The sequence below is a fragment of the Phyllosticta citriasiana genome (assembly GCF_038021145.1).
Source record: "Phyllosticta citriasiana strain CBS 120426 chromosome Unknown IWZ02scaffold_2, whole genome shotgun sequence".
NCBI lineage: Eukaryota > Fungi > Ascomycota > Dothideomycetes > Botryosphaeriales > Phyllostictaceae > Phyllosticta > Phyllosticta citriasiana.
Genome location: NW_027117279.1, coordinates 1,482,452 through 1,505,812, shown reverse-complemented (window position 1 = coordinate 1,505,812; position 23,361 = coordinate 1,482,452). Strand labels below are relative to the sequence as shown.

The 23,361-nt window shown below is 54.0% G+C and overlaps 12 protein-coding genes across 12 annotated transcripts; 5 read left to right on the top strand and 7 right to left on the bottom strand.

The window, feature by feature from the left end:
• Positions 1-207: 207 nt before the first annotated feature.
• Positions 208-1,677, top strand: IWZ02DRAFT_487540 (Dynamitin-domain-containing protein; the record flags this gene model as incomplete). Its single annotated transcript, XM_066769381.1, has 2 exons — positions 208-246; positions 298-1,677. The coding sequence occupies 2 exons, from the start codon at positions 208-210 to the stop codon at positions 1,675-1,677; spliced, it is 1,419 nt and encodes a 472-aa protein (XP_066626254.1).
• Positions 1,678-1,916: 239 nt separating this feature from the next.
• Positions 1,917-3,268, bottom strand: IWZ02DRAFT_467615 (tryptophan synthase beta subunit-like PLP-dependent enzyme; the record flags this gene model as incomplete). The annotated part of the gene is made up of 2 exons (XM_066768573.1): positions 1,917-2,016; positions 2,067-3,268. 2 exons carry the CDS (start codon positions 3,266-3,268, stop codon positions 1,917-1,919), a joined length of 1,302 nt encoding a protein of 433 aa, XP_066626253.1.
• Positions 3,269-3,547: 279 nt separating this feature from the next.
• Positions 3,548-5,300, top strand: IWZ02DRAFT_511713 (S-adenosyl-L-methionine-dependent methyltransferase). The gene is made up of 3 exons (XM_066770542.1): positions 3,548-3,872; positions 3,926-4,893; positions 4,951-5,300. The coding sequence occupies exons 1-3, from the start codon at positions 3,572-3,574 to the stop codon at positions 5,158-5,160; spliced, it is 1,479 nt and encodes a 492-aa protein (XP_066626252.1). The 5' UTR covers positions 3,548-3,571; the 3' UTR covers positions 5,161-5,300.
• Positions 5,301-6,929, bottom strand: IWZ02DRAFT_134370 (nineteen complex-related protein 2-domain-containing protein). Its single transcript, XM_066761659.1, has 2 exons — positions 6,702-6,929; positions 5,301-6,626 (listed from the first exon to the last, which is right to left on the bottom strand). Exons 1-2 carry the CDS (start codon positions 6,808-6,810, stop codon positions 5,386-5,388), a joined length of 1,350 nt encoding a protein of 449 aa, XP_066626251.1. The 5' UTR covers positions 6,811-6,929; the 3' UTR covers positions 5,301-5,385.
• A 200-nt stretch (positions 6,930-7,129) lies between these two features.
• On the top strand, positions 7,130-7,669 carry IWZ02DRAFT_487536 (uncharacterized protein; the record flags this gene model as incomplete). Its single annotated transcript, XM_066769380.1, has 5 exons — positions 7,130-7,159; positions 7,221-7,292; positions 7,382-7,456; positions 7,512-7,544; positions 7,631-7,669. 5 exons carry the CDS (start codon positions 7,130-7,132, stop codon positions 7,667-7,669), a joined length of 249 nt encoding a protein of 82 aa, XP_066626250.1.
• Positions 7,670-8,020: 351 nt separating this feature from the next.
• IWZ02DRAFT_371729 (acyl-CoA dehydrogenase family member 11) lies at positions 8,021-9,406 on the bottom strand (the record flags this gene model as incomplete). The annotated part of the gene is made up of 4 exons (XM_066764586.1): positions 8,021-8,420; positions 8,492-8,812; positions 8,884-9,179; positions 9,308-9,406. The coding sequence occupies 4 exons, from the start codon at positions 9,404-9,406 to the stop codon at positions 8,021-8,023; spliced, it is 1,116 nt and encodes a 371-aa protein (XP_066626249.1).
• Positions 9,407-10,025: 619 nt separating this feature from the next.
• IWZ02DRAFT_442396 (uncharacterized protein) lies at positions 10,026-11,692 on the bottom strand. Its single transcript, XM_066766961.1, has 2 exons — positions 11,495-11,692; positions 10,026-11,444 (listed from the first exon to the last, which is right to left on the bottom strand). The coding sequence occupies exons 1-2, from the start codon at positions 11,501-11,503 to the stop codon at positions 10,329-10,331; spliced, it is 1,125 nt and encodes a 374-aa protein (XP_066626248.1). The 5' UTR covers positions 11,504-11,692; the 3' UTR covers positions 10,026-10,328.
• A 147-nt stretch (positions 11,693-11,839) lies between these two features.
• On the top strand, positions 11,840-12,601 carry IWZ02DRAFT_442395 (ribosomal protein P2). Its single transcript, XM_066766960.1, has 2 exons — positions 11,840-12,170; positions 12,222-12,601. The coding sequence occupies exons 1-2, from the start codon at positions 12,012-12,014 to the stop codon at positions 12,396-12,398; spliced, it is 336 nt and encodes a 111-aa protein (XP_066626247.1). The 5' UTR covers positions 11,840-12,011; the 3' UTR covers positions 12,399-12,601.
• Positions 12,602-12,856: 255 nt separating this feature from the next.
• Positions 12,857-13,832, top strand: IWZ02DRAFT_442388 (40S ribosomal protein uS19). The gene is made up of 5 exons (XM_066766959.1): positions 12,857-12,943; positions 13,000-13,018; positions 13,172-13,229; positions 13,306-13,602; positions 13,656-13,832. The coding sequence occupies exons 1-5, from the start codon at positions 12,926-12,928 to the stop codon at positions 13,723-13,725; spliced, it is 462 nt and encodes a 153-aa protein (XP_066626246.1). The 5' UTR covers positions 12,857-12,925; the 3' UTR covers positions 13,726-13,832.
• A 292-nt stretch (positions 13,833-14,124) lies between these two features.
• On the bottom strand, positions 14,125-15,441 carry IWZ02DRAFT_134162 (uncharacterized protein). The gene is made up of 2 exons (XM_066761658.1): positions 15,219-15,441; positions 14,125-15,153 (listed from the first exon to the last, which is right to left on the bottom strand). The coding sequence occupies exon 2, from the start codon at positions 15,151-15,153 to the stop codon at positions 14,365-14,367; it is 789 nt and encodes a 262-aa protein (XP_066626245.1). The 5' UTR covers positions 15,219-15,441; the 3' UTR covers positions 14,125-14,364.
• A 223-nt stretch (positions 15,442-15,664) lies between these two features.
• IWZ02DRAFT_430087 (uncharacterized protein) lies at positions 15,665-19,569 on the bottom strand (the record flags this gene model as incomplete). The annotated part of the gene is made up of 6 exons (XM_066766031.1): positions 15,665-18,148; positions 18,173-18,641; positions 18,763-18,848; positions 18,903-19,229; positions 19,297-19,500; positions 19,534-19,569. The coding sequence occupies 6 exons, from the start codon at positions 19,567-19,569 to the stop codon at positions 15,665-15,667; spliced, it is 3,606 nt and encodes a 1,201-aa protein (XP_066626244.1).
• A 980-nt stretch (positions 19,570-20,549) lies between these two features.
• IWZ02DRAFT_370317 (POT family-domain-containing protein) lies at positions 20,550-22,386 on the bottom strand (the record flags this gene model as incomplete). The annotated part of the gene is made up of 2 exons (XM_066764493.1): positions 20,550-22,121; positions 22,177-22,386. The coding sequence occupies 2 exons, from the start codon at positions 22,384-22,386 to the stop codon at positions 20,550-20,552; spliced, it is 1,782 nt and encodes a 593-aa protein (XP_066626243.1).
• Between the last annotated feature and the right edge of the window lie 975 nt (positions 22,387-23,361).

Sequence of the window (23,361 nt, the reverse complement as noted above, 5' to 3'; positions counted from 1 at the left end):
TTCGGTGCTCATGTCAGAACATGCTCCGCTTAACAAGTCGCACTCTGCACCTCGCGATGCCCTGCCCGTGTGGCCGTGCGCGTTAGGTGGGTTGACTGCGCACAGACCATGTTCCCCGGACGCGTCAGTCCAAGTTCAAATCGTCCTCCATACCTACATTAGCTTCTGTCCACCTTCCCAAGTCACCATTTGCCCTCAATATTCGTCATGGCTCAAAGTCACAAATACAAAAACTTGCCAGGACTCGTAGGTTGCTCTAGCAACGCATTGCATGTACGCAAGCTGACGTGAAGAAAGGACACGGCGCCAGATATTTACGAGACGCCAGAGCTGACCGAGGACACGACTGTTCAAGTGAGGGCTTCAATTTTCAACCCATTCGAGAAGAGCTCAACTGATGATAGATCTAAGAGCTCGACTGCGCGTTCACCATCACAGGCTTCCGATTTCACGGATGACTCCGAAGGTGTCATATCGGGCATTGACCGCCGGAAGATTTCAGCCGACCAAGCACGCACACAGTTTTCGTCTTCACGAGTAGATGCCCGTGGAGTCGACTTTTCGGACCGCATTCGCTACCAACGTCGCTCCTATCGCACGTCTTCCCGCCGACCGCGCAGCGGTAGTCACGCAAGCTACGAATACGGCGACCTGAGCGATGAGGAGGATGAGGATCTCGGGCGCAAGTTGGCGAGACTGCGGAGAGAAGTAGAAGAAGTAAAACAAGAATACGAGCTCAGGAGTTCAGATACGCAGGAGGAGGGCCAAGAAGAGACAGCCGACCATGACGGAATCGAGGAGGAAGACCCGGCTGCAGGCATTGCCAAGCTGAGCGAAATGCTGGATGCCGTATACACACAACGGCATGGCGGTGTCCGGGGTGCGGAAGCACAGTTTGAGAGGACTTTGAAGAAATTTGCTCGACCGGCACCAACTGCCTCGGCAGACGGTTCAATTCCTCAACAGACACTAGTCACGACCAAGGACTCGCAGCAATCAGCTCAGGCGCTTGCTAAAGTATCGGATTTCGACTCCCGTCTGTCTCAAATCGAAAAGGCGTTGGGACTCAACGCCACCAACATGCCCGACATCGCTTCCAATCCGCCAAAGGCCATTCTGCACAATCTCGGTACTCTCGAGCGTCAACTAACGACCATCACCGACGTATCCACCAACTCGCTTGACGCTGCCTCACGTCGCGTGCAGAAGCTCACCCAAGAAGCGGAACGCCTTGAGGAGGCTCGCAAAGCTGCGCGGGCGTCACAGGAGGCCGTATCGTCTCCAGTGCAGACGCGCCAGCCAAGCGACACTCCACCACTTGCAGAGCTTCCTGAGGTTAGCGGTGCGTACATTGAAGATCCTGAGCGAGTGGCCAAAATCAACGCCTTGTATGGCACTTTGGCAACCATCGAGCAGCTTTCGCCCTCACTACCGCTGGTCCTGGATCGTCTTCGCACCCTACGTCTGATCCACACAAGTGCCGGTACAGCAAGTGCTGCTCTCGACGATTTGGAGAAGAGACAGGGTGAGCAAGCAGAGGAGATCAAACAATGGCGCGAGGCATTGGCCAAGGTGGAAGAGAATCTGAACACTGGCGAAGGCACATTGCAAAATAACATCAAGACGGTTGGTGAATGGGTCAGAGATTTGGAGGCACGGATTGCCAAGTTCAGTTGAGCAATGCCGCGCAACGCAGAATAAGAAGTTATGAGGGCACGATGTGGAATCCGTTTTGCAAGAGCGTCGGCAGGTTCTGCTTTTGTCCACGCGATACCCTTTTCATTTCTGCTCGAATAAGGTGTGATCCATGCAGCAAACGGAAACATCACCGCCAAGGTGACTTGACCTAAATCTCGTGCGACGCTGGGCTGTTCGCGACAATCAATATCCAGCAGAGACTTTTGACATAGTTTAGTTCATGAAGACCCTGCATTGAGAACCTCATCAAGAGTCAGATCGTCTTTGTTGCCGATAGATCCTGCATGCTTCCAGAACTTGCTGAGATGCCTCGTTCCACTTGATGGCTTGTCAGTATGGGGACAACGAGGACACGCAGAAAAACTCACCTGTCACAGAGGATAGTGACCAGTCGATGTCCTGGTCCCATCTTCAGGGCTGCTTTGGTGACAGCAACACAGTTGACAGCGCTGCTGCTTCCGCAGAATATGCCGTCTTTCTCGACAAGCCATCGTGCCATTGCCATGGCCTGATCATCAGTGACACGGACAGCGTCGTCTACCGACTCTCTTCCAGCCTCGAAGTTACGGGTCACACGGTTGATTCCGACACCTTCTACAATGGTGTCGACTTGGTGCCTCCTCCTCGTGCCTTCTCTCTCCTTTGGGTCGAACATCACGCCATACTTGACCCTATTGAACAGTCCGCTGCCTTGCGGGTCGGCGAGAACAACCTTGAGTTGCGGCACTCTTGGCTTGAGGTAAAGTGCAACACCCGAAATGGTGCCACCAGTGCCAGCGCCCGTCACAAAAGCATCAAGCACGCCGCCCGTCTGACGATAAATCTCTGGTCCAGTTCCTTCAAAGTGCGCTCGCCAGTTGGCGTCGGTCTCGAACTGATCGGCGAAGATGCCTCTGCCCGGCTTGTTGGGATCATTCGTGTGCTCGATTGCTCTTGATTTGGCCTTGTTGACAAACTGGTTCTGGTCCACAATGGGCGCTGGCCGAAGCCTTTCGACCTCGGCACCCAGCTTCTCGAGCAGGTCCGACTTTTCCAACGCTTGGTCGTCGGGCATGCAAATGTGAGCCAAGTAGCCCCGTGCGCGACATATGGCTGCGAGCGAGATGCCAGTGCTACCGACGGTGCCCTCGTAGATCATGTCGCCGGAGTGTGGGGTCAAGAGGCCTTCTTCCTCGGCCATGCGGATGATGTTGAGCGCAACGCGGTCTTTGGGACTGTTGCCGGCGCCATTGAGAAATTCGGCTTTGGCAAGAATTTCGCAGCCGGTGAAATCTGAAAGCGACTTGATTTTGATGAGCGGAGTATTGCCTATGCAGCCCTCGATGCCTTCGGCAATTTCTTGTCCAAGTGGGCCAGCAATGGACTGCCGGTGCCGGTTGTTGTCTGCAAGCTGGACTGCATTGGTGCCGCGGGCTATGCCTTTGTCCAGGACTACCGACGATCGTCGGCGGGCTCTCCGAAAGCGGTGCTCCAAGTCGGGGTACACATCTTTGTAGCCCAGAGTAAGAAGAATTCCAGCAAGGAAGGCGCCAAAGATCCAGAGTCGCGTATTGTTGGGTGACGAATCCATGCTCTTTGATGTGCCTTGCCGAAACAATCTTTGGGCACCTTGAAAACTCCCTCGCTCGCTCTTGAAAACCCACCGGTTGCTCTTGTCCTGGCTGCTCCTCAGATTGGTTGCGAAAAGGGTCTGGTTTGACTTTTTGTGATGCAAACTGTGGCTGGTGAACACCAGGGAGCTCGGGCCGGTCAAGCCACAGTTAGCCGCAACTGCCACTGACGACTCCCACCCGACTCGGACGCGGAGTCCCCACGCGCCCACACCTGGCCGCAATCGATCCTCCATGTCCGCTCCTCTCCTCGACATTCTCCCATGGACTCGTCACTCGTCAACTCCCTGTTCCGCCAACTATTCTCCCACCGTGCCGGCCAATGTCTGCGCACTGTGGCTCTCCAAGTGGGCCGCTCCCAGCGTCGGGGCGTCTTTGAATCGCGGAGAGGGCATGTTAAAGTGAAGGAGGAGGAAGTGGAGAAGTGGGTGCCCCGACCAGAAAAATTCCCAGACCATAGGCTTGGAGAGCTCGAAAAGTATAACTGGGTCACGGCCCAGACCCTCCGGACAAGGAAGCAGAGGCCAAGGAGGGTCAGGATGCTGATGCGGGATTTCATTGAAGGTATCAGGCAACGCACTCGGCCGCGGGCAAGTGATGACTGATTCCACGCTCAGACAGCTTATACAACCCAAGCTATGGCTATTTCTCCAAACAAGTAGTCATTTTCCAACCCGGCGAACCCTTCGACTTCAACGCCATCAAAGACGAGCCCGAATTCCAACGCATACTTGGCGAAAAATACACCCAATTTGAGGATCGGCTTGATGAGCAAGGGAAGGATGATGTCCGGCAATTATGGCATACACCGACCGAGCTCTTTCGACCATACTATGGTGAATCCATTGCCCGCTACCTTGTTACAAACTACAAGCTGTCGCAATACCCACACCACGACCTGCTCATATACGAAATGGGTGCTGGAAATGGCACTCTCATGATCAATATACTCGACTACATTCGCGATCATCATCCAGAGGTCTACGAGCGGACGCAATACCGCGTCATTGAAATCTCAGAGTCTCTGGCAGAATTGCAGGTGCACCAATTGAAGCGCACAGCAGCAGCGCGGGGCCATTGGGATAAAGTGCAGATCATCAACCGCTCTGTGTTCGACTGGGATCAATACGTCAGCTCCCCATGCTACTTCCTAGCCCTCGAAGTCTTTGACAACTTTGCACACGACTGTATCCGCTATGACGTGGAAACAGAAAAACCTTGCCAAGGGTCTGTGGTAATTGACGGACAAGGAGACTTTTACGATTTCTATGACGAGAACCTAGATCCTGTTGCCGCCAGATATCTCCGAGTTCGCGACGCAGCAGCAACCCGCCCTTTCAAGACTCCGCTCTCAGGCTCAAGCCTCTTCAGAAACTTGATTTCGCAATCGACTTCGTCTCTAACGGAACCAGAATACGTTCCCACGAGGCTGATGCAATTCTTCGACATTCTCAACAACTATTTCCCTGCACACAAGCTGGTGATGAGCGACTTTCACTCACTCCCTGACACGATCAAGGGTATCAACGCCCCCGTTGTCCAGACGAGGTACAGGAGGAAAACGATACCAGTCACCACGACCATGGTAATGCTTCAACAATTAAAAAACTGTCACAAACGTATTTACTGATAGTTGTGACAGGTCCAACAAGGCTACTTTGACATCCTCTTCCCGACGGATTTTCAGATCATGGAGGACGTTTACCGCGCCATTACTGGCAGGCTGACTCGCGTCCTTACGCACGAGGACTTTATGCGCAGATGGGCGTATGTAGAGGACACAGAGGTTCGGAGCGGAGAGAATCCCCTCCTCAACTGGTACCAAAACGCCAGCGTCATGACCACTGTGTAGGTCCCGTGGAGGTGGACGCTGCTCTGTAAATATGATTTGCATGCATGAAACAACATTCATCATGGACACCTTGTGGCATGTGGACACACCAGCGAGTGTTTAAATGTATTAGATTCCGCCTTGGCTTCGCCATAAAAGAAAGTCGGCAAGTAGGCAAGAGGATGTACAGTGAAATTCGTGGCTTTGCACGCCAGCCCGGCATCATCATGCCGTTTCTCCAAATCCTTATTCGGAATCCTCATCTTCGCTATCCGTTCTCACCGGCGTCCCCGCCGCAGATGTTGCTGCCGAGCCCCCGAGATCCTTCTCTCCACCTACGCTCCCACTCTGCCCATTCACAGGGGCCGCAGAGGGCCCACTACTTCCAGCTTCAATCCGCAACTTTTCATACTTCTCGCCAGCTTCCTTGAGCTGTTCCTGTATCCATTTTCCGTGGCTTTCAATCTCGGCCCGCTCCCTGACCAGCTCTTGCATCCTCCGCACCTTTTGCGCCTTGATGACCTCCTGTTCCTTCAGCCTTTCCCTGAGCCGGGCCAGCACGCCGCCTAGTTCTGGCAGAGGCGTGATTTTCGGCGGTGTCCGCGGTCTGCTCTCATCTGCGCCGGCCTTGTCCCGCTGCCCGTACGTGCCCGCGCGCGTCTGTGCCGCTTCGTACGCCGCGTTGCGCTCGGCCTCGCTGTCGTCGGACTCGTCGTCTGCAGAATCTCCGTCTCCTGCTCCTCCTTCCGCCTCGGCAATCATGCTAGCCATCTCCTTGCGCCGCTTGCGCTCGGCCTCGCGTTCGGCCTTGCGCCCAAGGTTGATGCGGCCGTCGTCGACAAACTCCTCAAAACCCTCGGCAAAGTCTTCGTCGTCGGGGACGAGCCGCGTCTCGGGGTATTTTTTTTTGAAGCTGGAGCGCAGCGCCACGTCGCGCGGCCGATCTAGGTCGTCGCTGTCGTAGGCGTTGCCAGCGTCGTAGATTGTGCCGTGCTCCTCGTCTCTGTCGTCCAACGATATGAATCCCGACTCGTGCTCCTGTGCCAGCCGCGCTCGCCGTTCCTTCTTCTCTCGTATCTCGGCGTCTGTTGGGATGGCTGACGAGGTGCGCGTCGTTGACAGTGGCCCAAATTTCGCGGCGATGTTCAACTCCTTGCCTGATTCTGATCGGTCACTGCTCAGATCCTTTGGCGTTGTGGGTGTCGAGTCGCGGAGTTCTGCCAATGCTTCCTTGCTGTAGCTGGGTCGATCTTCAGTGCCAATGTCTGGTCTTGAAGGTAGCCTGTCGGATGAAAGGCTCGCGCGGAACCCGCCACTTGCTTTGCGCTCCGCATTTCGTTCGGTCGCGATCCGACTGAGATTGCTCTTCTTCGGGGTGAATGGCTTCTCCTCCCCTTCTTCGCGTCCCTCGCCGGGGCCGAATGACAGGCGAAGAGACGAGCGCTTTTTGGTTTTCGAGGCGATGGGTGGGCGTTTAACTACTGGTTCTGTAATTCACCATCAGCTGTCTGGCCAAGGACGTTAGACCTGCACAAGAAGGATACTTGCGGGAGAGAACTCACCTGATGCTGAAGCTCCGCTTTCGTTGCCCGACCCAGTCGTGTTGGCATCATTGTCGTCATCTTGGCCGATTTTGCGGGGGACGCGCCGCGAGCCGAAGGATTTTCTCATGCTGTGCAATCGTGTTGAAAAGCTTGAGAGAATGACACATGCAAGCCCTTTAAGATTCTGAAAAGTGCCGGGAAATTTGGCGAAATGTTGGTTAGCAAGGTCAACGCCAGAGCTAAGATGTGACGCGCTGTTGAGCGACGGTTCTGCCGCACTTTACCGCTATGAGGTCGCGCTCACCGCCGCGGCAGAACTTGCCGGAAGCTCGACTGCGCGTGCTATCCGCGCTGAACTCTCGTCAGCCATCCCGTCACATCGCAACGCCTCCGCCAGCAATTGCTTCACTCTCTCTACAGCAACCCGCAAGCCCAGACGTGCAAATATGCCTCAGGCCCAACCTGAATTGAAGAAGGTAAGGACATCCGGGAAAGAGCGCGCCACAACAATCGCTAACAGAATGGTGAACCTTGCAGTACTTGGACAAGAGACTCTTCGTCCAACTCAATGGGTCCCGCAAAGTAATCGGTATCCTCCGCGGCTATGACGTACGTTTCCCTCGCAGCTTTGAACGCTTCTTCCGCGCCACAATCCAGAACTCCTGTGAGACGACAAAGATGAGCTAACATTGGCCAAGGTTTTCCTGAACATCGTTTTGGACGAGGCTGTCGAAGAGAGGGATAACGGCGAGAAGGTGCGCGTGGGCATGTGTGTATGTTATCCTTCGCCCTCATTGGCACTGTTCGCAATACTGACTACAAGCGCAGGTTATCCGTGGTAACTCCGTTGTCATGCTAGAGGTACGAAATCCACTCGCCGAAAACACGCACTGCCAACCCCACCATTTCTCCGCCTCCAGCACTGTTGCTGATAAATTCATCTCTAGGCCCTTGAGCGCATCGGCGACGACCGACAGAACAGGTAGATTCGTCCAAGAGTGGACTGAATACCAACAACTACGACACCATTTTGAAATTCGCACCAGCACAGGAGGCGTACATCGAGCATGCGGGAGCAAAAATGAGCCGGCGACATCAATTGGTACGCTAGTCGCTACGCCTCAGCTGTCAAAACCTGCATTGACGATAAAAGCGGTTTTTGGCGTTAGTGGAGCACAGGATACCATGGCTGCCAGAGTGCAGTTTTTCAAATCAATCTTCTATTCCAACTTCAGAAGACAAGTGTCCGTCCTCCCAATATCCATCCAGTGTCACTCATGGAGCAGCTTGCCACAAGGGGTTTGTGATACTTGGGAGAGCCATTCCACTTTCCTGGGCTACAAATTCGGACTCGCAGGCCTTGCTAGCTTTGCTCTTTGCACCAAGTCCCATGCAAGCTCCGCCATACCAATTCTTCCCCCTCCAAACTCCTTTGCACGCGCGCTACTTGCTTGTCGAAGCGCGTACCGTGCCGCAATTCCTTGCAAGATGATCGACCCGCGGTACAGCCCGAATGCTTCGCCCCAAGGAAGTTCGACAGAGGGGTCCCATCCAGCAACCTGCTGGTAGAGAGCGAGAAGTTCGTCCTTAGGGGGCAGACCGCGCGTTCGACCTGGGAGGAAGGCGTCGCTGTTGCTTACTCTCCCAAGCAGATCAGCGTTGCGGCCAGCTGTTACGAAGGGAGTGAGGAGGTTGGAAAGATCCGAAAGCGGGTGCCCTATCGTCGACATTTCCCAACTGCATGTAGATGTGAGCAAATCATGGCGCCCATTACTTGAAGAATCTAGCTTGCTTGAGTGGAAACTAACTCTAGGATACCAATAACTCGTGGCTCAGTCTTGTGGAAGACAAGATTGTCAATCTTGTAGTCACCGTGGACGAAAGTGCCTCGGTCTTTGGGCTGCGTCTTGGGGTCCCTAAAGAAAGCAAACATGTCGTCGTAGTGGGGAAGTTTGCCAACGGGCTCCTTAGTTTCTACATCCAGGGTTTGGGCCTGCGCTTCGCTGATGGTACCGAAGGTGTTGAGCTGGCGGTTGTAGAAGCCAGAGTGCTTTCCAAAAGACGCAAGACCAACGGACTTTGGATCCACGCGGTGGAACTTGGCGAGCGTAATTATGGCAGAATGCCACCTTTGAAAGCACATGAGACACGGCACACCATCAACGAAGAAGGGGGGAAAAGGAAAATGGATTAATCATACATTTTGGTCCTGTGCTCAGGCTTGACCTTGGGCAGGCTGGGGTCCTCGAAGATGCGGCCGTCGAGGAACTCCATGATGTAAAAGGCGGTGCCGATGACGGCGTCATCTTCGCAGAGGCAATACGCCTTGGGCACGGGCACGTCCGTCTTTTCCAGCGCGTGGATGATGCGGTACTCGCGGTCGACCTTGTGCGCCGTCTTGGAGAGCAGCTGGCCCGGCGGCTTCTTGCGCAGCACGAACTTGGTCTTGTCGGCTGCCGTCAAGAGATATGTTGGGTTGGACTGACCGTATCCAAACTGCAGCAGAGCGTCAGTAACGTTGTGGCAGATGATGTGCGATGCCCATGACTACATCTTCAGGCCTGGCTAGGAGGTTCGCGTGTTGTTGTTTGCTTGTTTGTTCCAGCGCGTAAGGTAGGACGTACCTGCTTGACGTCAATGGGCGTCTTGATCTCGGGCACGTTCCGGTCAATGTATCTCTCGAGCGAGGCGACGTCGATTGGCTGTCTCACGGCACCAGCCATTACTGTTCAAGACAGGAAACTCCTGTTGAGCGGGTTTTGTACAAATCCTAGGATCTTCAGGGCCACAAAGGCTTCATGGAGCTGCTGTTGCGGCTGCCATGTGGTCTTTGTGCTTAGTAGCTGCGGGAGGAGGTCGGTGGACGTGGGTCGCCATCCTGCCGAGGTCCGTAGGTCTTGAGCGAGGGACCAGTAGTGGAGGGTGGGGTCCCCCCATCTCCGAGAAAACTCGAGTACCACACCTCAACCGCATGCATGGGAGTAGCGTGGCGCGGTCATGGCTTTGGCATTGATTTCTGCTTTGTTCTTTACAATCAGAATCTTCACCACGAATTTCGTGGGATAGATTTGTAAACCGCTCATTTTTGGACACCTTTGGACAGCCATGACAACTTGGTGATGAGCAAAGAATTGAACCATGAGATAAGAGTACAGAGTGGCTATTTCACGGTCATGTTTATGTAGCAAGAAATTCAGTTTAACACGCCTCATATGGTGACCTGTCAACCAGTGGATTTGAGCTCTGGAATTGCCAGCCGTTCATTGGACAGTGGATTCCAGGCATTGCCTGCATGTTGATTATGACGGAGGCCAAGATGCACTTCACCGTTGGCACAAGAAATTTTGTTAGCACATTGGATAGATAGGTTTGAAGCGAGTGGTTCTGGATCCCCGCAAGCGCCTAGCTGCATTACTGCTCCGGCGCCTCAAGCTACGACGTTCTACAACTACAAGCCTGTTGCGGACTCTGAAAGAATGCTCGAAGCAAAGTATAACTGGCAAACGCCTCGCTGTATCCCAGAAAGTCTAACCAATGCCCCGTGCAATGCCAGCTCTTCAAATCATAGCAAATTCAGTCCTGCCCGATGACGCCGAAACTTCCGATCCTTGGTCATAGATACGTGAAGTGAAAGTTGGAAACAATTCAAGCTCTCCTCTTTTTTGCGTCCAACATCTTCTTTCGCTCAAGCTTTTTCCGCTTGAGCTCCTCTTCTTCCTTCAGCGCCAGCTCGTCTTCGCGTCTTGCTATCCGCAGTGCCTCCTGCTCCTCTCGATCCACATCGAAAACACCAGCCTCCATGTCTGATGAGCCTTCCGAGTCATAGTCCTCCTCATCTTCCATGTCATCGTCGTCGTCAGCGTAAGTGTAGCGCTTTGGTGGTGGCCGTGCTCCAAGAGATGCGCTTCTACTTCGGTCGTAGCTCCCGCTGCGACTTTTCAGAGCCGAACCTTTGTTCATCGTTCCCTGATAAGCAGGTTCTCGTGGCGAAGGACGCATAGTACCTTGGTATCCAAGATCTGCTGATGACTTCTTCTTCTCGGGCTCGTTGGGCTTGGTGTTTTTGGACTCGGGAGCCTTGGCTTGTCCCTTTTGGACCGTCCGTGCAGAAGCACCGGTGCCCTGCTTGGTCTTCGCCTCAGCCTCGTGGGCAAGCTTCTCCTTCTTCGACATTTTCTCCACGGGCTTGTGCTTGATAGCCCCAACGGAGCGTGAAGCTTCCTGAGCAGCCTTTGCCCGGGCCATGATCTCTTGGAACGAGCCTTTCTTTGGAGGTGCCGAAGATGCGGGCTTCGCAGGAGCTGTTGTTGCTGGCTTGCTCAGGACAGGCTTGGAGGCGCCGGCCGATACAGCGGGTCTTGAGGCTGGATTTGCTGCTGACGGAACATTCTTTCGAGCATTGTTCGCGGGACCCGACGGCTGAGCGGTCCCTCGATATGGAATCGTGCTAGATGATGATGGAACAGGCGGTTTCGTCGTCGGCCTCGGGAGTGGGGAAGACGTCGCGGTCCGGGGTACAGGACTTGGGCGAGCTGGAGGAACCTCCTTCCGTGGGGCCTTCGCCCTGGCAGCGTCGGCATCGCTTTCGGCTTTGCGCTTGGGCGCAGAAGCTGGGGCACCTGTGCCGTTTGTGCGTATGGTTTGGGCTGCAGGTCCAGTCGCTGAGGAGGCAGCCGTAGGGGCTGGCGGTCGAGACTGCGATGGTGCTCGTGACTGGCCGGCGCCGCCACTGCCGATGGAGGATAAGACACTGCTGAGAAACTGTGGGAAATGTTAGATGTGATGCCTAGGCAGGAACGAGGTTTTCTCACACTACTCATGTTGTAAGGAAAGCCCGCTTTACGTGTCTAAGATCACCAACGCAGTTGTAGAGCGGGCGTTCATGCTGCGGGTCGAAGGATATGGAGAGACGCGGGAAGAATGCGGCCTGGCCTAAGCGGGTACTGGAGCGACCGCTGGCGCGACCAAGGAGACAAGCGCAGGAGAAAAGAGAGAGCGGTTGTGGACGGAGTTGTGGTTGAAGGTGACGCTCTTTAAAGCGCAGCGCCGGTAGCGCCTGGCTGGCCGGAAAGGGCGCTATCCCGATTGGGTTAGGGCCAACTCACTCGCACATTGTATTAGCGATCCACGCCCACCCACTTCCTCTTTTCACGCACGACACCCTTCCAGAACTCGACGTCTCAGTCTCCGCCAGCGCGGCTAAATCGATTGAACGCTTGTTCTATTCCAACCTCCTCCAACAGTACGTCTCGCATGCGATGCGCCGCCCGCGCCGCCAAAATGGGCTATTTTGGAGCCAACCGCTGACTTCGCGAAGCAACCGAAAAAATGAAGCACCTTGCGGCCTACCTCCTCCTCGGTCTCGGTGGCAACACCAGCCCCTCTGCTGCCGACGTCAAGGCTGTCCTTGAGTCCGTTGGTGTCGAGGCTGACTCTGAGCGCCTTGACAAGCTCATCGCTGAGCTCGAGGGCAAGGACCTCCAGGAGGTACGAATCAAAAACGCGCCGTAAAGATGACAAGGCTAACTATGTCTGCAGCTGATCTCCCAGGGTACCGAGAAGCTCGCTTCCATTCCCTCTGGTGGTGCTGCCGCTGGTGGCGCCCCCGCTGCCGCCGCCGGTGGTGCAGCTGCCGCTGAGGAGGCCGCTCCCGCCGCCAAGGAGGAGGAGAAGGAGGAGTCTGACGAGGACATGGGCTTCGGTCTCTTCGACTAAACGAATCGCCATCACGGTCAAAAATCTGGTCAACTTCGCGCGAGCCGGGTGTAAGAAGCACACGGACAGTAGCAAGAGGCTAGCGTGCGTGGGAAAAATTGGAGGATTCACGGGCTTTGTCATGGAGCGTTCTAAACTGCTTCCATTTTGCGGCGGAAACGCCGTTTGATATCCAATCCAAAAAAGCATTCGTGCCCTCCAAACACCAATTTTGCCTGCAAATTGTGAACCAATCATCTTCGTATAACGTAAACAGGCCCTCTATAAACAATGAATTAATGAGACTACACGCGGTCACCCCTCAACAGCATATGCAGCGCGTGAGTGCGAGCAGCGCGTTGTGGATTTACCGTCCATTTTACTGCAATCAGACTGGCACGATTGAGTGGTGGCAGAAAGGTCTTGGCGTTCTCGCTTATCAAACGCCGCCCACGAACGGGGTTTTGAGAAGTGCTGCCGACCACTTCTCAACCTCGACCGCGACGACCCTTCGAAGCTTCACCATCCAACCTTCGAACACCGTAAAGATGGCTGACCAGGAATACGTGAGTGTCGAATCTCTAGTCTCTATTCAGCCAATTTTGCTAACGCGCTGCCACAGAACGCCGAGGAGGCTGCTGGTATGCACTGAAGTCCTTCCGCACGCCTACACCCACCATGCACTCGTCGCAGTCGCTGCACTGGCGAACCCACCCGCTCAGTCCATCGAAACCCGATAGGGTCTAACCCTCGCTGGAACGGGGACGTATGGCTGACAACACGGTGATGCACAGAGCTCAAGAAGAAGAGAGCGTTCCGCAAGTTTTCCTACCGCGGAATCGACCTTGACCAGTACGTATCACACAACTTGGAGAGGCGCAAAGAAGAAATGCCGGCGCTCGCGCAGGAGATGCTAACAGCGACGCAGGCTCCTCGACCTCTCGTCTGAGCAGCTCCGCGATGTCGTCCACGCCCGTGCCCGTCGCCGGTTCAACCGCGGTCTCAAGCGCAAGCCCATGGGCCTGATCAAGAAGCTCCGCAAGGCCAAGCAGGAGGCCAGGCCCAACGAGAAGCCCGACCTCGTCAAGACCCACCTCCGTGACATGATTGTCGTTCCCGAGATGATCGGCAGCGTCATCGGCATCTACTCCGGCAAGGAGTTCAACCAGGTCGAGATCAAGCCTGAGATGGTTGGTCACTACCTTGGAGAGTTCTCCATCTCCTAGTAAGTCGCCTTGTACATGAGCTCGATGTGGAGAGTTCTGACAGGCACAACAGCAAGCCCGTCAAGCACGGTAGGCCCGGTATCGGTGCCACCCACTCTTCCCGTTTCATTCCCCTCAAGTAAAGGGTCTGGGTTCGGATTTGTATGGCTGGTGGAGGCTTCTGGAGACTATGGGTCTGACGAAAAAATACCACAATGGATGACGGTCTCCTTCTACTCGATGAATCAAAATGTGATGTTTATTCCAAGCCAAATGTTTTGCCAGACTCGCAAGATTGTATAACTGATTGCAACACCGTCCATTTCTTAATTCAATTGCTTTCGTGCCTTCTGCCAAACGATCACCACTAATGGCTTCAAAGGCAAAGTTCTGCCCAAGACAATCTCGCTCCCGTCTGGTTTCTGCAGGTCCAAATATCCCTCGCGCGGTGGCCAGTGTCAAGATGGATGTAGGCCGGAAGTCCTCGTTGCTGTCTTGGGGGCTTTCGAAACTGATTCCTTTTTGCGTGCCAACCACGCTCGACGGCAAAGGCAACGCCAAGTGAGAGACAACTTTTTTTCTAGAATATCGCTGAGTCCTGCGTTGCAAATGCCTCTGATTGCTCCACGGACAACCGCGAATGCTGCCGAGCACCTGAGAAAACGCCAGAGTGAATGCTCCTTGCCTGCTCCTAAGGTTTGGAGGAGCAAATCATACGACCACAACTTCCCGTCCCACTGTTGGTTGTCTATGGCATATCGAATACTCCTCCTCTTCGCCCTTCACGCCAAATCGCCTCGTGGTGGCCAGAATTCGACGTCCTCCCAGCTCTCCTCCAGTTCCGCAGAAACATCTTCCGAGCCATCTCTTTCCGCAGGCTCTTCTTTCTCTCCTTCTTCTTCTTCTTCGTCTTCTTCTTCCAAAACGACATTGTCGGTATTAGCTCGCCAGACCGGCCCGTCGGCGCCGTCGAGCTTGAATTCGCGATGAATTTTAAAATCGACTGTATGTCGCTCTCGTCCAGCTGAGTAGTCGCGTTTCCACTCAAAGCTGAATTTGGTCCCGCAAAATTTCGTCTTGCACTCGCCATGGACGGCTGTTTTAATCGTCCTCCAACTGTCGACCTCCAAGGTTGCGTGCTTCGACTTCACGCGCTCCATATCTAGGTCGCAGAAGCGGACGTGCGGGCAGATCTGCGTCGTGTCGGCCGCCAGTCTCCCGTGAATCCGCTGTATCGACAGCTCGATGAAACTCGAGACCCCCGGCAGCTTTGCTTCGTTCACGTGGACGAACCAGCGACCCATGCGCTTAAGGTTGTTTCTCGCGTGGTTGGATGCCCCTTTGGGATGGCAGCTTTTGCACGAAACTCCCGTGCCGTAGTCTTCCATCGCGCACATTTGGCTGCAGTCCAGCTCCAAGTGGCTGCACATGCGGAAGACTCGTTTCTGGTTGCGTGGTTCTTGAGCTTGGAGGGGATCGAGTGATGCGTCTTCTGCAAAATCAAACGCCGTCCCGGGGATCAAATGGCGAAACAGCCAGCGGAGTTCCTGGACGCAACTCTCCAAACACATCTGGAATTTTTAATCAGCTTGAAACGTGTCTCCAAGATATATGAGACTTTGTAAGATGTACGAACCTTGTCGGAGCCTAACTCTTATATACCGTGATGGTCTTGAAATGGACTGAGCAGTCTCGAGTGGTCTTGCTGTGAGAGTTCAGAAAAAGCGAGGAGTGGCGAGGAGGGTTTCTCTGTCGTTGATTTTGGTCCTTTCTACTTGAATCCTGGAGAGCGAAAACTCGGTTCCATGGTTGGAACCTCTCAACAGAACGACAGCATCTCCAAACCACCGTTTCGCAACAGTCTTTTGGGAAAAGAAAGAAAGCGAGCTCCCTCGCTTGTATATTCAGACAGCTTGCCATATCCCTGAATTCCAGAGCCAGCTACCTTGCGCAGTACTTGGAGGTGTTTTCTGTCGTTTGAAGTATGCCCATGCAGTGTTGGACAGAATGAACACTCAGAAAAATGAAGCGTGTGGAGGGCGTGTGAAAATGCCGCTTTGGCTCATCAGCTATACAACAGGCCTAGGAACAGCGCTCAGCAGTCAAGACAAGCACCGCCCGCGCAGGACTCTCGTCGTCCTGCTTCTCGCGGATTCTGCGATGGAGGTGCCTCTGCGTCAACCGGCGCCAGATGGGGACCCCAATCTTCGACGGATGAAACCGCAGTTTGCATGTGTTCCCACCCCAAACATAGTCGACGCGAAGCTGATGATACTGCTCCGGATCTCCAATGTAGTAGCGATCGCCATCATTGAACTGTAGAGCTCTGTCAAGGGCCGCGTCTTCTTCTCCGATTGAGCTCTGATGGGGCGAGACGGCGGTGCATAGGACGGAGGTCTTGTTCTGCCATGCGGTGTGTAACCCGTGGCACTGTATTCCGTCTGCCTCGAGACACTCGGAAGTAATGTATGCAAACGTGGCGCAGTCTTCCGAGTCGGCCAGGATCTTGGCCCAGCTGCTTTCTTTGGTGCAAGGTATCCTCAAGGAGCGGAATTCCTTTTTCGGCACAGGCCAGGCGACCGAAAGATTGCCCGTGCTGTCGATTCCAGTGGGACGAAGCAGCTCGAGGATCCCTCGCATCGTTTGTTCAAGATACGCCTGCTCTTGTCCCGATCTTCTCCCAAACCATTCTTGCAGGTCGTCCTCGCCACGTAGCACTTCAGTTACTCCCGCTTGCTTCAGTCCGCTCCATTCTACCGGTATTGTGAGCTGGATGGAAATGTAGGCCAGAATCACATCCGCCAGTAGTTTCCGCATCCGAACCCTTCTGGCCACTCCAGTGCAAAAGCTGACCTGCAGGCCCCAAAATGCCTCCAGAAACGGCACAGTGAAGGGGCTTGGTTTCGAGAGCTGATACTTTTTGATTGTTGTCCCTGGTATTTTGTTCCAAACATAAGCGTACTGGCCGACTACATATTGTCCGCCCTGGAGACCAAGTTGATGTTGAGTAGACTCCCAGCTAGAAGGGTGAGCACCCAATGTACTTAGATAGCGGTCGCACTCGCGGTAGCGAGCTCTTTCGTCGTTTGTACAAGCGTGGTGGATTGTGTAGAATGCTCCAATCATGATGCGTTGATCCTGTCGAAATGGACGAAGGGAGTTCTCTCCGTAAATTGAAGATGTAGTGGGATAGAAGTGGTAGAAATTGCTTTGTTCTGTTGATGCCATGATTGTTCCACCACCGACACGAATTCCATAGATGTCTCGCATCGGGGAATTGCTGTCATGGAGAGAAGTGGTTCCTGGAGAATTGTCGTCCTGAAGAGGATCAGCTGCCTCGGTACCTGGAATGGCGTCTTGCATGAACACGTCGTTTTCCGCAGAGGATTTTACTTTCTCTGGGCTTCTGGTAAGATAGCATCCGGGCCCCCATGTGTCCAGGATATCTTCCGGAGTTCCTGACAGATGTAACTTTGGTGCATCTTCCAGGACTTGCACGTACCGCGGCTTGAACTCAAACACCAGAACGTTTCTCTGGAGCATCTCGTCCATACATGTCAGCGTAAAAGGCCGAGCAGTGATCATGGGAGATGTATCGGTTTGGTGTTTTTCGATATCGCAGTCCAAGAAGGATGGCTTGAGAGGACTGACATGCGCTTGCAAGTACGACAAAAGCCCTGTTGACAGAAGCTGCGTCGCCAGGCAGGCCATGATATAGTCTTCCTCTTCTTCATTTGGACCAACGATGTTGACAGGGAACGATCCTGGATGGATTTTGAATTCCGACAATAGCTTGCGAGCAATGCTGCCCACATTTTGGAAAATATTGGCCCTCGTAACTGACAAGATCCGCCAATCAATCGGCAATCGTGTGGGTCCTTGATCACCCAAATGTTCGCCTTCTTCGCAAGGTAACTTAAATACCCTGCACCTCAGACATGGCCGCCTAGAATCGCACATGTGAGATCGGTTGTTTCGCTCACATATTATACAAGGGTCGAAAGTGCTGGGGCGGCCGTTGAAGACCGAATCATCACTCCCAAGCAATGCAGACCGAATTTGAATAATGTACTTGAAAGATACTCGAGTAAGCTCGGCGTGATTGGTGTCAAAGGGGCGTACTAAAATGGAGAAGCTATCGCAGCAAATTTTTTGGTTTTGTAAGCAACTTGCAGCGCGGAAGAGGTCATCCACTGTTTCTGCCATCCTTACAAGACCAATCACTTGCGAGCTCTCTTGTTCTGGGAAAAATCCTGGGCTGCTAGATTCGAGTTCCCATTCGGCGTTGTAAGACACTTTGACGTGCCGATTCTCCTGGTGAAATTGGACAATTGTTCTCCAAATCTTGTTTCGCGAAGGCGAGACTTCGCCTACGCCGCATAGCCCCTCGGCCGAAATTTTGATTTCTTTCTGCACATTCGGGAAGCCCCTTTTCTCTTCTGAAGTGGTCTTTGTGCTTTCAAATGTCGTTTCATGGTGTGGACAACCTGGGTTGTGCCAGTCTTCCTTGATTACAGAACATTCCACAGGCGGGAGATCGAGATAAATCCATGGAGAGTCGTTGACCTAGCCCATGAGAAGTTCCGCTACATTGCTCTTTGAGTGTCCCATTTCCAACAACTCTTGGATCCAGGCACCGTTGATCATATCTGTGTGTCTGTCGCGCCAGGGAAAGCGATTCAGGTATCTCTCAGCAGCGTAAAGATCGCCTCTGGTGAGAAGCACTTTGAGTTCCGATGGCATTTCGGTGCTGTCGCTGAGCGAATTAGGTCTTCGCGACGATATGAGTGAACGCTTTACTTCCTCGAGTTTTTCCCTGATGACTCGTTTCCAGTCAGACATGACAGTTCCGAGCGCGGGAAATCCAACTTGGGCGACCTTGGCGATTCCGGGAAGGCTCGTGAGGTTTGAAATATTGAAGGTGGTATTGTAATCAACGAATGCCGGAACAGAAAATGCTTCAGGACGGTTATTGGAGTATGGGAGTAATGGTTCAGCCGTTATCGGAGTATTTCTTGATGATGGGATCTGAAGACCGTCAAGAGATGGCTCAGGCCAGCTGTATAACCTCGCAACGTCGTGCGGTCAAGCACTGGTTTTCTTATGAGTCTGGATTCTGTTAGCATTTTGTATTTTTCAGGTAGCTACAATCTGGCGCATGTCGATTGTGGATTCCATACAAACATCGGACGTCTTCAGCGTTGTGCCCAACAACGATGCCGAAAATGGTAGAATCGTTGCTCGCTGCTAGTTGAATGGTAACGACCTTCACAGGCGGTCAGTTCATGCATGATGTATGCAAGACTTTACGGACACATACGTCTCCGACCTGATGGAATCCAAGCAGTCCGGCGGCACGCTTAGAAATCTGGGATCCGTAATTTGATTCTTGCACTTGATTCAAAGGTGAGCGTTGTTGCTGACTTGCAAGAGAGTACGTCGTCAGAGCGGAAGTGAGACTGGACGGCCCTGAACTACCACCGAGCGATGATCCACTGTATAAAGTGCGAGAGCCAGATCTGGAAAGAAAGTATGAACCGCTTTGGCTGGGTGTTGAGCGACCGTACAACGAACTAGAGCCGTGTTCTGAGCTGAAGGATGAGGCACTGTGGACGGAACTCGGAATGTTGAGTGGCTCTCCACTACTCTGTGAGTACGAACACGCAAAATGTTCGTCCCGGCAGTGCTGGCAAATAGGCCACTGTCTGTCGCACTGTGTAAGTGATTAGCTTTTTAGTCCACAGTGTCATTTCTGACGACACTACACAGCAGGTGCCAATAGGAGTGACAGCTCTTTTCATGTGACCGCGGTGGTAATTGACAGTCCTCCTATTCCAGTCACGGCTAGCTCTTCGTGTCGCCAATCTTTCCGAAACATGCGACACCCGGTGCAAGCAGATACAAAAGTGCAATGTCACCTTCATCACGAAATGAAACACTGCTACACTTACTGGGACATCTCGCAACTGACAGCTTTGACAATCCATGTGGGTTTCCAGACTCAGAAGCGATTGATTGCGACGAAAGCGCTGTTCAGAAATGGAGGACGCGATGTCAAGACTGATTTGTCCTGACAAGGCTGAACGGAAGTGGGAGACATTGTGTTTATATCAGGCCCAGGCCCCGCAAATTGCTGAAGATCTGCCGCCTGGGTGAAATTGAGGCTGAGCATCACCAGCATCAGCTGCAGACGCAAGGCTGGCGCTTAACGCAGATGACATGGCTCTGCTGAACATCTCAAGCGCGTAGCTGCGCGCGGACGTCTTTTGCGAAAATTTGATCTCGGATACTCCTAAACACGCTGGTTTCAAAGGATACGATGCGGTAGTCGTGAAATCGAAGCTCTGGAAGCAGAGGGCCATGGTGCTCTGTGGTGGCTGCACATTGGCGGCTGAGTGGTGCGCGCTTGCTGGAGCACTGTGGCGGCCAATGAGCTCGAGAGCCACCAGGTCGACAACAAGCACAGCCATCACAAGGAGATAGTCCAAGAAGTTCTAGACAAGTTTGAGAGCGTCAACAGTAGGTTTTGTTGTCGTCGTTGAGAACGGAAGAGTCGCAGTGAAGAAGTCGCGCCAACGGACTAGGACCGGGCCGTCGCACCATTCCGCCTGCGGCAAGCAAGCGCAAAACCCAATCGCAGCCGCAGCAAAGCATGCTCAAAAGCGTCGACGACAGAGGTGTAATGTATTCACAGTTGGACTATGCAGAGTCCAGTGAGCAAAAGGTGTTCAATGAGCAGAACTCATCGACAGATGCCTGTCACAAGCAGCGCAACGGGAACACCGCGGGAACTTTTCTCTATTAAAAAACTGACACTGGGGGTATATTCGGGAAAATTTCCAATCCAGTTCGTCTGCTCCGTCATCATCGCGCATTAAATCCAGTGTTATTTTGATGATCGCCATCCGTCTACTCCTTTCCCAACCGCCACCGCAAAATAACGCCGCCACCACCCGTCTTCGCCGCCTCACGACTTCTCCTCGTGCGCGATGCTGAGCCTGTGCTCGATGTCCTCCTGCTGGGCCTTGGTGCCCAGGTGGCCCACCGGCAGCATGTTGAGCTCGTCCTCCTGGGCGTCGAGCTTGCGGTACGAGAACCAGAAGCCGATGCCGCCGATGGCGGAAATGACGGCCATGGAGCCGTAGTTCCAGACGAGCAGCGGGTCCGACGACAGCGGGTTGAAGGCCTCGCCGATGGCGGCCGAGATGGCAGACATGAAGAGGGCAAAGGCGGCGACGAGCGAACGCATGTTCTTGGGCGCCTTGCTGAAGCCATACTCGAGCGACGTGATGGATGCGAAGATTTCGGAGATGGCGATGAAGACGTACGCGCCTGTTTGCGCCCACACGTTGATCGACACGTTGTCGCACGACGACGCGTGGCTACCACACTCCGAGTCCTTGTAGATATAGGCTTGCAGCACGCAGGCCCAAACCATGGCCATGCTGCCCATGAAAAAGCCTGCCGTGATCTTCTTGATGGGCGTGAACCTGATGCCCGCTTTGCGCAGAGCAGGGTAGATGACCAAGTCGCAGATGGGAATCAAGATGATGAGCGCAAATGGGTCGAGGTTGGCAATGACGTCGTTGGGCACACCGTGCAGCGCCATGGTCGAGGCCTGCGACGTCAAGTTGTTGTTCAGCTGGTTGTAGGTAAGCCAGTACAGCGGGTACCAGAGGAAGACGCTGCAAGCCTTCCAGCCACGGCCAACCTCGTCGACCCAGGCGTCGTCAAACACCATCCACTTCGGTCTGTGCTCAGGCGCGATGCGCGAGGGTTTCAGGTCGTCCCAAAACGTGCCGTCGTGCAGGCGCTTGTGGAAAGTCACCGGATTCCAGTGGAACCTAGAGACCGTTCCACGCCACAACAGCCGGACGGAAAGGCCGAGGACGCTGCCTTGGGGCGCAGTGTGTTGGTACCAGTTGCGACAGCCGTACAGGATGGGGATCGCAACGCAGAACAAGACCGTGGGAATCAGGAAGGACAGGTAGAATCCAACATATCTCTCGGCGTAGGCCATGGAAAGCTGTCCAACGAGAGAGCCAATGTTGATGAAGAGATAGAACCAGTTGTAAACACTCGCAGTGGTAATGGCAGGGTCGACGAGAACACGTTCTCCAGACGCCAAGGTCTTGACGTACATTCTCCGGGGAATCTGCTCAGCGACCAGAGGGGAGATATTGGGCTTGAAGCCACCGGTTCCAATTCCCATGATAATGAGACCGACGATGAAGCAGGCGAGAGAGTTGTCAGGGTGCTTGAGGAGGCTGGGCGCCGCCGACGCAGTGAGAATGGCGTGGCCAACAATTGCCGTGAGCACCGAAATCCAAATGGTCCTGAATCTTCCCCAGTATGTGTCGGCGACGTAAGCACCAAAAAGTGGAACGACATAGACCCAGAAGGTGTTAAAAGTCGTTATACCGGTCGCGGCCTGCTGACCCATGCCGAGGGCACCAGGTTGAGCATCGTCGGAGCTGGGGTTCACAGCCTTTCCAGTAGCGGTTCCCGGGTTGTCCTGTTGGATGAAGTTGGTGAAGACCTAGCAGCAGCAGCATCAGCAGTGCCCAAACACGGTCAATTGCAGTGTGAATTACCTGAGTGGTACCATAGTAAGACAGGCGCTCAATCAGCTCGACAGTGGCAACTGTGTAAGCCTTGAGGGGAATTTTTTCGCTGACGCGACGAAGGGTCACCAAGTCCTCCTCAGTTGGCTTTTCCATGTCGTGGTCCAACCACTCGGTCTGAACGACGGCCTCACCATCGTACATGGGAGGCAGCTCGACGGCATGGTGTGCTTGTGACATTGACCGCTTGGGGTCACCACTGCCGTCGATCAGGGCAGGATCCAGCTTGTCGGCCGCGTAGGCGTCGGTAGCGTCTCCAGGCATGGCGACTCGAGCTGGTGGATTCCTTGGGAGAAGCGTTGATGTGAGGCGGCACGAGGAGCACGAGGAGCACAGAGATTCAGGCGGAGGTCCTATTAAATATGGCACCATCGGGTGCGCCCGAAGGCCCGGCGTGCAGCCTCATGGTCGCAATAGTCCGTATCACGGCATTCTTATCAGGATTTGCGTAGATAGGAAGGTGAGTTCCCCGGGCGAGAAGTGCCCTGGAGGCGAAATGTTGCATCCAATCACTCGGGGTGATTCGGCCAAGCTTTAAGCTGGAGACCGGAACTTTAACACTTTCAGTGCCGAGGCCGCCGCCAATGAAGCTTTGATGGTGTCAAGCTTTTGGGTCAAGACATGCAGAGACCGCCTTTTTTTCTTTTTATTTATTTATTTTTTTTTTTCTGAGTCTCCAAGGACATCAGTTTCGGCGAACACCAAGAAAGAGACCACCACGATGCCCTACAGGTTGGCGAGGACAAACACAAGGCCTGCAAGGGGGAGAGAATGGCGGGAGGAAGACGATGTGCTAGGGACTGCAAGGCGCGTCCTCGGTCGGACTGTGCCGCGGGGCCTGTGTCGGCAACTGAGAGGCGCACCATCCATCTAGTGGTCGCGTGCTGCCGTGGAGCCGACCTGTGGTTGCAGTCGACGGACATGCGATGTGGTGTCGTTCAGGCGCAGATTGCGTGAGGTGGCATCCCCGGGAATTTTTGCTTCTAGAAAGGCAAAAGTCTAGGGCCCTGTCCTGGTCGTAAGCCGGAGCCGCGTCGAGTGGACCAATCCGGGCATCTGCAGTCTAATCTCTGCGTCCAAAGAGGCAGGCGCAGCTCTCCAACTCTGGAATCAATTTTTTTTTTTTTTTTTTCTTTGACGTCTCGTACGACGGCG